Source organism: Lontra canadensis, unplaced genomic scaffold, assembly GCF_010015895.1.
Source record: "Lontra canadensis isolate GAN:19392208 unplaced genomic scaffold, GSC_riverotter_1.0 scaffold12, whole genome shotgun sequence".
NCBI lineage: Eukaryota > Metazoa > Chordata > Mammalia > Carnivora > Mustelidae > Lontra > Lontra canadensis.
This window is the reverse complement of record NW_022631006.1, coordinates 6,053,679-6,066,618: the sequence shown is the minus strand read 5'-3', so window position 1 is coordinate 6,066,618 and position 12,940 is coordinate 6,053,679. Positions and strand designations below refer to the sequence as shown.

General features: G+C 55.2%; 2 protein-coding genes across 7 annotated transcripts in view; both read left to right on the top strand.

Moving 5' to 3' along the window:
* Positions 1–271: 271 nt before the first annotated feature.
* Positions 272–10,306, top strand: RNF31 (ring finger protein 31). 5 transcript variants are annotated; one of them, XM_032856286.1, is made up of 21 exons: positions 274–694; positions 782–928; positions 1,069–1,224; positions 1,458–1,517; positions 1,620–1,695; positions 1,928–2,105; positions 2,968–3,370; positions 3,542–3,832; positions 4,098–4,346; positions 4,457–4,642; positions 4,749–4,955; positions 6,397–6,570; positions 6,654–6,752; positions 6,848–6,937; positions 8,358–8,472; positions 8,586–8,704; positions 8,978–9,091; positions 9,242–9,299; positions 9,493–9,589; positions 9,884–10,052; positions 10,163–10,306. In XM_032856286.1, exons 1-21 carry the CDS (start codon positions 503–505, stop codon positions 10,214–10,216), a joined length of 3,234 nt encoding a protein of 1,077 aa, XP_032712177.1. In that variant the 5' UTR covers positions 274–502; the 3' UTR covers positions 10,217–10,306. The 5 variants fall into 5 exon arrangements, 4 of the variants coding, with proteins under 4 accessions (XP_032712179.1, XP_032712177.1, XP_032712176.1 ...); XM_032856285.1 differs by having other exon boundaries at positions 275–694; positions 1,458–1,526; XM_032856287.1 differs by lacking the exons at positions 9,493–9,589; positions 10,163–10,306 and having other exon boundaries at positions 275–694; positions 1,458–1,526; positions 9,884–10,035.
* A 435-nt stretch (positions 10,307–10,741) lies between these two features.
* Positions 10,742–12,940, top strand: part of IRF9 (interferon regulatory factor 9) — a 5,772-nt gene continuing 3,573 nt past the window's right edge. Inside the window, exons 1-3 of one of the 2 annotated variants that reach the window (XM_032856299.1) lie at positions 10,742–10,976; positions 11,747–11,927; positions 12,238–12,424. In XM_032856299.1, the coding sequence (XP_032712190.1) occupies positions 11,748–11,927; positions 12,238–12,424 (367 nt within the window). In that variant the 5' untranslated portion in view covers positions 10,742–10,976; position 11,747. The remainder of the gene's footprint in view (positions 10,977–11,746; positions 11,928–12,237; positions 12,425–12,940) is intronic. The other variant, XM_032856298.1, reaches the window with a different exon arrangement.

The window sequence follows — 12,940 nt, the reverse complement described above, 5'->3', positions numbered from 1 at the left end:
GTGGGGACGGGAGCAAGGCCGACTGATGTAACAGAAAAGGTTTTGAAGCAAATAAAGTAACCCCGCGCCTAGCGCCATCCGGAAAGGGGCGGAACCAGCCTAGAGCAAGGCGGGGAAAAGAGCTTGTTCGTTGTTTAAGGCCCAGACGCTCTAGGGGAGGAGCCAGGGACAATTTGGCCTTCTCATTGGCTGGGCCCTGACTTCCCTCTTGGCCACGCCTCCTGATTTCCTGACCCCACCCTGGACTAACCTTAAAGCCCTCCCCTTCCCCTGAAACTAGGTCGCAATCCCTCCCTCTTTGCTAGTACTTCCTGTTCCCGGCTAACACTGGCGCGGGGCCCGGGGCCGAAGACTGACCGTGGCCCGAGTGACCTGGGGCGGCTTCGCCGACCGAGTCGGGCCGCGAAGCCGGACACCAGGCGGGAGGGGTGGCGCTCAGGCCGTGCACAGCCTGCGCCAGGTCCCGGCGGGCGACGGGGCTGGGGCTGACTCCTGTCTCAGGATGCCGGGGGAGGAGGAGGAGCGGGCCTTCCTGGCTGCCCGTGAGGAGCTGGCGAGCGCCCTAAGGAAGGATTCGGGGCAGGTGTTTTCCGTGGAGCAGCTGCAGCCGCTATTGGTCACATCCCTGCCGCCAGCAGCCCGCTACCTGCAGCTGGACGCCTCACGCCTGGTCCGCTGCAATGCTCATGGGGAGGTGAGGCCCGGCCCCGCTCGGGAGGGGGACTGGAGGACTGGAGCCCAGGGCGGGGCTCACAGCTCTCGGCTCTCTGACTGCTTTCAGCCCCGAAACTACCTCAACACCCTGTCCACGGCCCTGAACATCCTGGAGAAATATGGCCGCAACCTCCTCAGCCCTCAGCGGCCCCGGTACTGGCGCGGGGTCAAGTTTAATAACCCTGTCTTTCGCAGTACAGTGGATGCTGTGCAGGTGAAGCCCCCCTGGGCCCCTTGTGGGAGAAGGGGACTTAGCCTGGGCTGGGGGGTTGGCTAGAAAGGGCCAGAGGCTGTGCCCCAACCCCATTTGGGAAGGGGGCCTGGTGGGTGGTGACTGGTTTGAATGTGTGGTAGGGGGGCCGGGATGTTCTGCGATTGTATGGCTACACAGAGGAGCAACCAGATGGATTGAGTTTCCCTGAGGGGCAGGAGGAGCCCGATGAGCACCAGGTGGCTGCAGTCACACTGGAAGTGCTGCTGCTTCGGACAGAGCTCAGCCTGCTGTTACAGGTGAGATGTTGAAGTGTCTCTAGTCCTAAGGACTTAAATACCAGGTCTGGGGAGCCCAGCCTCACTCCCAAAGGCAGGCTGGGGACCTCATGCTGCTGAGCCATGGGCATAGTCCCCATAGCAACCTGGGAACTCCCCATACTGTTCTTGCTGTGCATGCTGGGAGACCATGGCTTTGAGGGCAGGCCTTGTCCTAGGACTCCAGGTGGAAACTCTTTTTACCTTGTTTGCAGAATACTCACCCAAGACAACAAGCCCTGGAGCAGCTGCTGGAAGACAAGGTTGAGGATGATGTAAGCAAGGTAGGGATAGGGCTTTAAGACCTGATGACCAAAGGGGACAGGGGTTGTGGGACTGTGTGTCCCCAAACCCTTGCCCTGTCCTTTTCTTCTCAGATACTGCAGCTCTCAGAGTTTGCCCCCTTATTGAGAGAAATTGCTCCTGGCCCCCTCACCACACCCTCTGCCCCAGGTATTATTCATCCTGTAATGGGGGGTGGGGCAGTTTCTAGTAGACCAAACTGATGGAAATTTGGGGCCCTCCTCTGTGTATCTTCTTGGCCTTTTAAAAGAGATTAAAATTGCTTCCTTGGGTCTGGGTATGTTGAAAAGTAGTCTGTGATTTGTTCCCTCCCACAGCAAATTCAGATGTGACTTGGTCTTTTTCAGAAAGATGTTCAATTTTTTTCTCTACTATTTTTCAGGCTCCACTCCTGGTCCCTGCTTCCTCTGTGGCTCTGCCCCAGGCATACTGCACTGTTCAGCCTGTAAACAGGCCTTGTGCCCAGCTTGTGATCGCCTGTTCCATGGACACCCATCCCGTGCCCATCACCTCCGTCAGACCCTGCCTGGGGCCCCCCAGGCCACCCGCCTGACCCCCAGGTGAGAGATCTTCTCTTCTGGGTGGGAGTGAAGTTGAGAGAACTTATAGTGACTTGAATATCTACTCTGTGTCAGTTTTTATGGTAAAGACTATTTCAGGGATGCCTGGGTGGCCCAGTCGGTTAAGCAGCTGCCTTTGGTTCAGGTCATGATCCCAGCGTCCTAGGATCGAGTCCCATATCAGGCTCCTTGCTCTGCGGGGAGCCTGCTTCTCCCTCTGCCTGTACTCTATCTCTCTGACAAATAAATAGATAAAATCTTTTTAAAATAAATAAAGACTGTTTCATAGAAGACACGCCGGCAGTTATTGCCCTCCAAGAGGTCACAGACATACATTTAAAGCAAGTATCAGTCACAGCAAGATAGATTATTATGTTGTGCAAATAGGAAGAGGAGGAACCTAGCCTAAAGGATCAGTAGGATTTCTTTCTTTTTTTTTTTTTTTAAGATTTTATTTATTTGGCAGAGAGGGAGATTAAGAGAATCAGTGGGAGGAGAGGCAGAGGAATGGTAGACTCCCTGAGGAGCAGGAAGCCCGATGCAGGACTCGATCCCAGGACTCTGGGATCATGACCTGAGCCAGAGGCAGATGCTTAACCAACTGAGCCAAGCATGCCCCCAATCAGTAGGATTTCTAAGCACCTAGTATGGGTTAGGCCGAACATTAAGGATATCTATCAGCAAGATGTGAACTTTAAGATGTAATTAAATATTAAACAGGCTATGGGTATGGTGTGTTCCAGACAGAACAGTACGTACAAAGGACAGGATCTGTGTTTTCCCACAGAGAATGAGGGATGCCCGGGAATAAGGGACCCAGACACCAGGGCCCCCCCAACAGACCTCTGCTTTTTCATTACAGCTTACCTGCATCAGCTCAATCACGGACCCAGTCAACCTCCGTGCTGACCCTGGGAGACAGCTCTCTTATGCTTCCCCTGAAAGCTTCCCCTGATCCCACAAATGCCCGTCTGCCCTGGCACTGTGCTGCCTGTGCCATGCTGAATGAATCTTGGGCGGTGCTCTGTGTGGCCTGTGATCGGCCCCGAGGCTGTAAGGGGTTGGGGCTGGGGATCGAGGGTTCCCAAGGAGCTGGGGGCCTAGAATCTGAGCTTGCACGGGGTCGTTGGGCCTGCCAGAGCTGCACCTTTGAGAATGAGGCGGCAGCTGTGCTATGTGCCATCTGTGAGAGACCTCGGCTGGCTCAGCCTCCTAGCTTGGTGGTGGATTCTCGGGATACTGGCATTTGCCTGCAGCCCCTTCAGGTAACCTGTTCCTGGCCTTCCCAGCTCTTTATTTGCATCTGTTACCACAGGCCATTCTCTACTTCATCTCCTGTTTCCTTCAGTTTCTCTGCGTCTTTCCCCCCAGCTCTCTATCTTTCCATCTTGAGCCTCAGCCAGCTTTCAATCAGATAATTCTTTTTGCCTTCCCAGCAGGGGGATACTTTGCTCTCCTCTGCCCAGACTCCAGTCTGGTACTGTATTCACTGTACCTTCTGCAACTCGGGCCCTGGCTGGGTGTGTGTCATGTGCAACAGGACCAGCAGCCCCATCCCCATACAGCATGCTCCCTGGCCCCATGCCAGCTCACTGGAAGAGCGACTCCCTGAGCCAGGGCCTACACGACGCCTCAGTGTCCCCCTTCCCGGTTCCTGTGTGGACCCCGAGAAGCAGCGCCAAGACAAGATGCGGGAAGAAGGTCTCCAACTAGTGACCAAGATCCGGGTAAGCATTTAGGCCTGGGAGGAGGTAGGGTTGAGCTAGTCATGAAAAGGAAAGGCCACCGTAGATTAATACAAGTTCTTGTAAAACTTGATGTTGTTAGTGGCAGCTGCCTCTTACTGAACACTTCCCACATGACCAGTGCCATGCCGTACACAACTCACGTGATCCATACGTCTAACCACTGTCAGCATTTTGGTTCAGGCAGAGAGTGGGTGGAGGGTGCCCTTCCTGATGGGCCATCTGTCGGGGTGGGACTGTGCCTTAGGAAGGGGAAGCTGCAGGTGCCTGTCCAGAGGAGGTCTTCTCAGCTCTACAGTACTCAGGCACCGAAGTGCCCCTGCAGTGGTTGCGCTCAGAGTTGCCCTACGTGCTGGAGATGGTGGCCGAGCTGGCTGGACAGCAGGACCCGGGGCTGGGTGCCTTTTCCTGTCAGGAGGCCCGGAAAGCCTGGCTGGATCGGCATGGCAATGTTGACGAAGCTGTGGAAGAGTGTGTGAGGGCCCGGCGGAGGAAGGTACCAGCTGTGCTGATGGGGGAGGGGGTTGAGGACTGTGGGTCTTGGAGCTTCTTACACTCTTTTGCCTGCCATTTCCCTCTTCACTCCTCTCCACCCCCAATTCTCAGGTGCAGGAGCTCAGGTTGCTGGGCTTTGGGCCTGAAGAGGGGTCTCTTCAAGCATTGTTCCAACATGGTGGTGATGTGGCTCGGGCCCTGACAGAGCTCCAGCGCCAGCGCCTGGAGCCCTTCCATCAGCGCCTCTGGGACAAGAGCCCTGATCCCACCCTTTCCTGGGATGGGCCGGATAAGCAGGTGCCGGGAGGAGAATCCGCTTGGAGGAGCAGGGGGAGGGCCGAAGGGTAGGATTCTTGGGGTATGACAGCCACTTCTTCCCCCTCCCCCCTGAATCACATTGCAGAGTCTGGTTAGGCGGCTTTTGGCAGTCTATGCACTCCCCAGCTGGGGCCGGGCAGAGCTGGCACTGTCGTTGCTTCAGGAGACACCCAGGAATTACGAGCTGGGGGACGTGGTGGAAGCTGTGAGGCACAGCCAGGACCGGGCCTTTCTGCGCCGCTTGCTTGCACAGGAGTGTGCTGTGTGCGGCTGGGCCCTGCCCCGCAACAGGGTAAGCCTGTCCCCTCTGCACCTGGCCTTCGCGTGACTCTCTTCCCTTTGGGCCCTGCTCTGCGCCAGCCCCCCGTTTCCGGCCCTGTCTTTTGCTCTGCAGTTGCCCACGTGCTCTAGACAGTGTCTAGGAAGGTGGGGGCAGGAATAGGCCACTTTCTCCCCCCATTATTTTTACAATTCCACTATGGAACATTACAAGCACAAAATGTCAGCTTTCTTCCTCCATGTCCTCCCCCAGCTCCTACGTATTCATTACCACACTTCTGCAGTCACCAGGGTTTAACCAGTCTTTACTCCATCTACACACACACACACACACACACACACACACACAATTACTTTGCAGCAGATCTTAGGCAGCATGTAGTCAGTCTGTAAACACTTGAGTGTGTATCTCTGAAAGGTAAGTCTTTGAAAACACAGCTACAAATACCATTGGCACACCAAAAAAAATAACAGGAATTCTTCAATGTCAGCATCAAATATCCATTTTGGTAGGAGCAGGCCCCTCTTATCTCCCAAGCCCCTGCTTACTCTAGGCCAGAAGTAGCAATTCTTGGGGCAAATACTCTCCCATTTAGTTAGACTGGCTCTGTACGTGTTGGGTTGTGTTTTGTTTTCTACTTTTTATTTTAAAATAGTTGTAGATTCTCAGAAGTTGTAAAAATAGTATAGCGTCCTGTGTGCTCTTTACCCACCTCCTCCCAATGGTAGCATCTTCTGTAATTACTATACAGTATCAAGACCAGGAAGTAAACACTGGTACCATGTGAGCCAGACTGCAGACCTTGTTCATTTTTCACATGGATGTGTATGTGGCTCTGTGCTGTTTCATTCCGCATATAGGTTCATGTAACCAACAAGATACAGATTGTCCCATCACCTCAAAGGATCCCCCTCAAGCCGCCCTTTTATAGTTGCAACTTTCTTCCCTTCCTCCTGTCACCTGACAACTACTAGTCTGATCTCCATCACTGTACTTTGTTTGTTTGAAAGATTTTATTTGTCACAGCACAGAAGCAAGGGGAGCAGCAGTGAGAGAGGGAGAAGCAGGCTCCCTGCTGAGCAGGGAGCCCAATGTGGAACTCCATCCCAGGATCCCGGGATCATGAACCAAGGCAAAGGCAGGCGCCTAACTGAGCTGCCCAGGCGCCCCTCCATCTCTAGAGTTTTGTCAGTTCAGGGATGTTATTTGTTTGCTTCTAGTTGGATGCAAATACCTTCCTGAGAGCACTCTTCATTTACTGTAGGCCTCACCACTGTTTTCTGCCATGAGAGTCTTCAGACACTTAGGTTGCCCGCCAGGCACTTGTTGGAAGTTGCTACCTTGGCAGTCGTTCATTAGACTCGGGTTTCTCAGTGGACCCCTGGCTACTGCCCCCTCCCCAGGTTGGCAGCGATGGCTTCAGACCCCCTCCTCTCTTGGCCTCACCCTGCAGATGCAGGCCCTGACTTCCTGTGAGTGCACCATCTGCCCTGACTGCTTCCGCCAGCACTTCACCATCGCCTTGAAGGAGAAGCACATCACTGACATGGTGTGCCCTGCCTGTGGCCGCCCCGACCTCACTGATGACACGCAGCTGCTCAGCTACTTCTCTACCCTTGACATCCAGGTACTGCAGTCCCTAGGACTCGGGGTGCCCTGGGCTTTGAACAGGAACCCTGCACACCCACCACTTCTGCCTCCTGTCCCCAGCTGCGAGAGAGCCTAGAGCCAGATGCCTATGCACTGTTTCACAAGAAGCTGACTGAGGGTGTGCTCATGCGGGACCCCAAGTTCTTGTGGTGTGCTCAGGTAAGTGGCCTGCCTTGGGTTGCTGACTGGAGCGGGTGGAGGAGGGCAGGGTGCCAGATCAGGTCTCATATAGCTTTATGCTCTTGTACCTATAGTGCTCCTTTGGCTTCATATATGAACGGGAGCAGCTGGAAGCAACGTGTCCCCAGTGTCACCAGACCTTCTGTGTGCGCTGTAAGCGCCAGGTGAGGCACATTGATCCTTTGAAAAAGAACTTGATAAGCTACTGGCATATACTACATCAGACTCAGGGTATAGCAAAGCATGGAACAGACATGAGCTCTGGCCTCAAGGAGCCTGCAGACTAGTCAGGAAAGGAGGGAGGGACAGAGGGAGAGAGGGAGGCTGAGGGGGAGGGAGGGTGAAAGGTAAGGAAACAGAGGAAGGAAGGGAGAGGGAGGGAGGGGAGGTAAAGGAAAGGTGAGGAGGAAGGAGGGAAAGGGAGTATGGGAGGGAGAGAGCATAAATACACATGTATGAGTTCTGTAAAAAAAAAAAAACAAACACAGGAATTTGAGATTAGGAATAATGGAAGGGACTTACGTAGGATAGAGAAGTCAAACAAGTCTTCTCTAAAAATGCTTTAATTTGGGGCACCTGGGTGGCTCAGTGGGTTAAGCCGCTGCCTTCAGCTCAGGTCGTGATCTCAGGGTCCTGGGATGGAGTCCCGCATCAGGCTCTCTGCTCAGCAAGAAGCCTGCTTCCCTCTCTCTCTCTCTCTCTCTCTGCCTGACTCTCCGTCTACTTTTGATCTCTGTCTGTCAAATAAATAAATAAAATCTTTAAAAAAAAATAAAAATAAAAATGCTTTAATTTAAGCTCAGGCCTGAAAGTTAAGAAGAAGCCAACTTTGCAAAGGATATTCGGGCCAGAAAGAACAACACATGGAAAGGCCAAAGTCAGAAAAAGTATTGTGTGGCTGGAGCCCCAAGAGCAAGGGTGAGAGTGGCAGGCAGTCGGAGAGGAGCTAGCTGCCAGATCAGGAGAGGCCTTGAGGCCGAGTGAGGAAGGTATTTGCCTTTTATTCTAAGACTAAGCAAGGGGTGATACTATCTCATTTGCCTTTTAAGAAGTTTAATATTTGAGCGCTCATTTTGGCACCACATATTCTAAAAAGTTTAATGATGGATACCAAAAGGTGACATCTGTATTACAAAACAGTAATAACAAAATGACCACCTGAGACCCTCCCACTAAATCTTGAAGCTGGAACACTCCCAGTGCTGTGGAAGCTGCCTGCCTTACACTCTCCAAGGCCTCTTGGCCACCAGGTGGAGCCTGCATTGCAGGCCAGCAGGGGTGGAGGCAGAGACACCGGGAACAGAGGCCAGACCTGACCTGGCTTGAAGTAGCACGGCCACAGTAGGGATAAAGAGAAAGGAACAGCGCTGAGATAGGCTTGGGGGTGGACCAAAGAACTGCCAGTGAATATGTGCCAGGACGAGGACGTGAAAGAACCGAGACTGGCCTCTTGGTTTGAGATGGGAGCCAATGGTGAAGGACAGTGCCCTAAACTCAGCCAGAGAGCACTAGGTATGACAGGCGGGGCCCTCAGGAAGGGCCTAGGGTGGAATTTTCAGGTGAAGTTTGCTTTCCCTCCTGCAGTGGGAGGAGCAGCACCGAGGCCGGAGCTGCGAGGATTTCCAGAACTGGAAACGCACCAATGACCCAGAATACCAGGCCCAGGGCCTAGCCATGTATCTTCAGGAGAACGGCATTGGTAAGGGCGGACCGCGAGGCCTGTTTGCCCGGTCATTTGTCACTGCCAGCCTCTCGTCCTGAGAGTCTAGAGGAGCAGTGGCAGCCCCAGCCCTGACCTGCCATCCTTTGCAGACTGCCCCAAGTGCAAGTTCTCGTACGCACTGGCCCGAGGAGGCTGCATGCACTTTCACTGCACCCAGTGCCGCCACCAGTTCTGCAGTGGCTGCTACAATGCCTTTTACGCCAAGAATGTGAGCCTGGAGATGGGGAAGGAAGGAACAGGAGAGTGGGCCGCTGCCATCGGGTGGGGGTGGGGGGCAAAGGCATGGAGAAATAGCCTAGGGGAAAAGAAGGGGAGGCCAGTGGGGTGTAAAGCACCTCTCTGTCCCCTCCCCCCTTCTGCTTGCTCCAGACCCTCCAATGTCTCCATCTTCCCCCATCCCTACACCCCTCATGCAGGGGTTCTGAGAAGCCAGGACCCCACCCGTCTCCAACTTTCCCTCTCCCATCTGGGTTTCTGCCAGAAATGTCCAGACCCTAACTGCAGGGTGAAAAAGTCCCTGCATGGCCACCACCCACGAGACTGCCTCTTCTACCTGCGGGACTGGACTGCTCTCCGGCTCCAGAAGCTGCTACAGGTCAGGGCTGGCCAGCCTGGTTGGGTTCGCAGATTGCCCAGGGTGGGAGGCAGGGCCCTGGGGGGCAAGAAAGGAAAGGCTCTCTGCTGGGAAATGCAGCAGGACTGGCGTCAAGGGGAACCTAACGCCCATTCATCTGCTCCTCCTTAGGACAATAATGTCATGTTCAACACAGAGCCCCCAGCGGGGGCCCGGGCGGTACCTGGCGGTGAGTGTTGGGACAAGCCTGGGAGGGGGGTGAGGGCAGGCTGGGCTCCCACTGTGTTGTGGGTAAAGGGGAGGCTCAGGTGTGTGGTCCAAGTTCGACCTGTGCTGCCTCCTTTGATATCCCGGTTCTTTGGAGGCTTCATGGTTAGTGACCTCCTCCCAGCACAAGGATCCCTTCCTTCCCTTACCCTTAGGTGGCTGCCGGGTGATGGAGCAGAAAGAGGTTCCTAACGGGTTCCGAGATGAAGCTTGTGGCAAGGAGACTCCGGCTGGCCATGCTGGCCTCTGCCAGTGAGTGTCAGGCATGGCATGGAGCATAGTGTTGGGGAGGATACACCTGGGGAGTGAAGGGGGTCTCCTGGAATAGTGGGTCCTGCAGGGGAAGCAAGAGGGGGGCTCTCTGGGCAAGGGTGTGGCTAGGTAGGAGCCGGCAGCGTGCACAGGGAGACGGTGCCTACCCGTGTAAGTGGCAAGAGTTGTCAGTCTCGTTCGTGTGAGTGTGCCAGTTACTGGCAATGCACAGGGTACCCTGGCTCGATATTAGCCAAACAGAAGAACAATGATTCCACCCTGTCCTCTCTCCAGGGCACACTACAAAGAATATCTTGTGAGCCTCATTAATGCCCACTCGCTGGACCCCGCCACCCTGTATGAGGTAGAGGAGCTGGAGACGGCTGTGGAGCGCTACCTGCATGTGCGCCCACAGCCCATTGCCGGGGAGGACACTGCTGCCTACCATGCCCGTCTATTACAGGTAAAGCCTCCCCTCCAGCCTCACCTCTGACCCATGCTCTAGAAGCCCCTGTCCAGCCTATGTCTGAGCCCTAGGCTTCCAGTGGCATCCTTTTCTCTCTCCTTCTGCAGAAGCTGATAGAAGAAGTGCCCTTGGGACACAGTATCCCTCGAAGGAGGAAGTAGCCGAGGGCAAGGATCCTCCTGAGGGTCTCGAGGCCCAGCCTCCTGAGGAACAACTCCAGCACCAATAAAGAAGCATCTCCTTGCCCAGGCTTTTTGGTGGTCCTTCTTCTGGCCCCACCATCTGGGGCACAGGGAGAGAGGGTGGGTGAACTGAGAGCTTTGCTAGAAGGGTCGCTTACAGTCCACCGCCTGACCCTCCTTGGACTCCGGGCCAGGAAGGAATTAACACCCTGGATGGCCAAGGAGGCCCTCCCCAGTCAGCCACCCTGCCTGGGCTTTCTCCTCTGCAGCCTCCTTTGTTCCTTCATCCAATTCGACTGGTATCTGAGGTCTTCTACTAGGCACCAGGCAGGCATGAGGAGGGATAGTAGAAGCATGGGTGGTATAGAGCCAGCCAGAGGCCTCAGGCCAGACTCCACAACCTCGGCCTCCAGGCAAAGCAAGCAGCAGTGGAGCAGAGATCAGGGAGTAGCTAAGGGGGTGGGAGGGTATGGAAATTAGCCTGAGCGGGGAGGGGCCCTCCGGTGTCCCAACAGTGGAATTTCAACAGTGAAGTCCTCATATGCTTGCTGCCTCGTGGTGGCGCGCGGTTGCCCTGCAGCTTGGACCACGTGATTTCTGAGAAGCGGCCCTGCCTGGAGGAGAACTGAAACTTAGGGTGGGGACTGTAGGAAGGGGCGGAGAAATCAGGACGCTGCCTGGACGGCTGCTGAGCCGAGGGCAGCTTGCTGCGTCCTGGGACAGCCAGCGAGCCGCGCAGGTAAGAGGGAGAGTGGAAGCCAGCCTGGTCTAGAGCTGGAAGGCCGGGCGGGATCGGAGGCGGGAGGTAGGGGGCAGGGGCTCCTGGGGCGCCTCCGCGGAACAGGACTGTACAAATGGCATGTGAAATGGAACGCGGGGCGGTTTGGCCTGAGTGAGAGCCTGACCTGGGGCCAGTGTTCCCAGCCCTAGAAGCAAAGGACAGGAGACCCTACTGCTAGATTGTTGAGGAGGGAAGTCTCAACCCGGGATGGAGCCGAGCGGCCCCTGTTTGTTTTCTTGCCTTCTGGCCCTGCCCACTTCCGCCGAAGCCCTGCCCCACCTACCCCAGAGGCAAGCAGAGGGGAAGGGTTGGTGGGGTCAACTTAGGTTATGGGGGTGGCGGGTGAGGGATCGATGGGGTTATCGCAGAAGCTGAAACTGCCTCTGCTGATGCTTGGGTAGAGACCAGGCCTCTTCCCATGAGCCACACCGAGGGAGATCTCTGCAGGCAGCAGATTCCTCAAAAGTCTTAAAACTAAGATCAACGAAGATTTCTTTCCAGGTGTCATAGCTTGAGATGTTAAAAGGGATGTATTTTCTTTATCATTACTAGTGAAGGGAGAAACAACACAATTTGGCCCCAGAATTTTGAGAAATGTCTACAGACAGTAGATGAATGGGATCCCTGAGGGCCCTTGCCAGGACCCAACCCCATTTGTGAGGACCTTGGCAGATGTGCCCTCCCACGGCGTCGGTTCCACTGATGCTGCCTGCGACCCTTGTCCCCAGGATGGCATCAGGCAGGGCACGCTGCACCCGAAAGCTGCGGAACTGGGTTGTAGAGCAAGTGGAGAGCGGGCAGTTTCCTGGGGTGTGCTGGGAGGATGCCGCCAAGACCATGTTCCGGATCCCCTGGAAGCACGCGGGCAAGCAGGACTTCCGGGAGGACCAGGATGCTGCCTTCTTCAAGGTGAAAGAGCTCGGAAACTAGCCCCTCCGAGGCAAGGGTGGCCTGTACACCGAAACTCTCAACCTCCAGGGCTTGTGTTGGCCTGGGTTACAGAGAAAGGGGAGGTGGGAGGGTAGAACCAGCAGAATGGACACAGCCTGATACAAAGTGAAAGCGCAGAAGCTGTGAAGTATTTGGAGGCAGCATAAACCTGAGCGCTGGCTCTTCTGTGCATGTGCTCAGGCGGTGTATCCCCAAAGTCGCTGGCCCCCTCTACTGGGGAGTGGGGTGTGTGACATGCTGCCTCTGCTTTACTTCCTGTGTCTTGAAGGCATGGGCGATGTTTAAGGGGAAGTACAAGGAAGGGGACACAGAAGGCCCTGCCATCTGGAAGACACGTCTGCGCTGTGCCCTCAACAAGAGTTCTGAATTTGAGGAGGTTCCTGAGAGCGGCCATAGGGACGGCGCTGAGCCCTACAAAGTGTACCGGCTGCTGCCGCCATCAGGGACCTGTCCCGGTGGGTGTCCCCTTGTGTCCCCTTGCACTGCCACTTCTAGAAGCAGCAGACTGCGGACCGGGGGAGGATGGAGATGGGAGCCTTCTGGGAGGGTGCTGGGCCTCTCTGCGGGTTCCTCACTTAGAGTCCTGCCTGTCCCTGTACTTGGGAGCTGCTGCCCGGTTCCCCTGCCTGGTCCTCCCCATCCTTTCACTGCCTCCTGTCCTACCCTCTGTCCCCAGTTAAGACTGACCCTTGGGGCGCCTGGGTGGCTCAGTGGTTTAAGCCTCTGCCTTCGGCTCAGGTCATGATCCCAGGGTCCTGGGATCGAGCCCTGCATCGGTCTCTCTGCTCAGCAGGGAGCCTGCTTCCCCCTCTTTCTCTCTGCCTGTTGCTCTACTTGTGATTTCTCTCTCTGTCAAATAAATAAATAAAATCTTTTTTTTTTTTTTAAGATTTTATTTATTTATTTGACAGACAGAGATCACAAGTAGGCAGAGAGGCAGGCAGAGAGAGAGGAGGAAGCAGGTTCCCTGC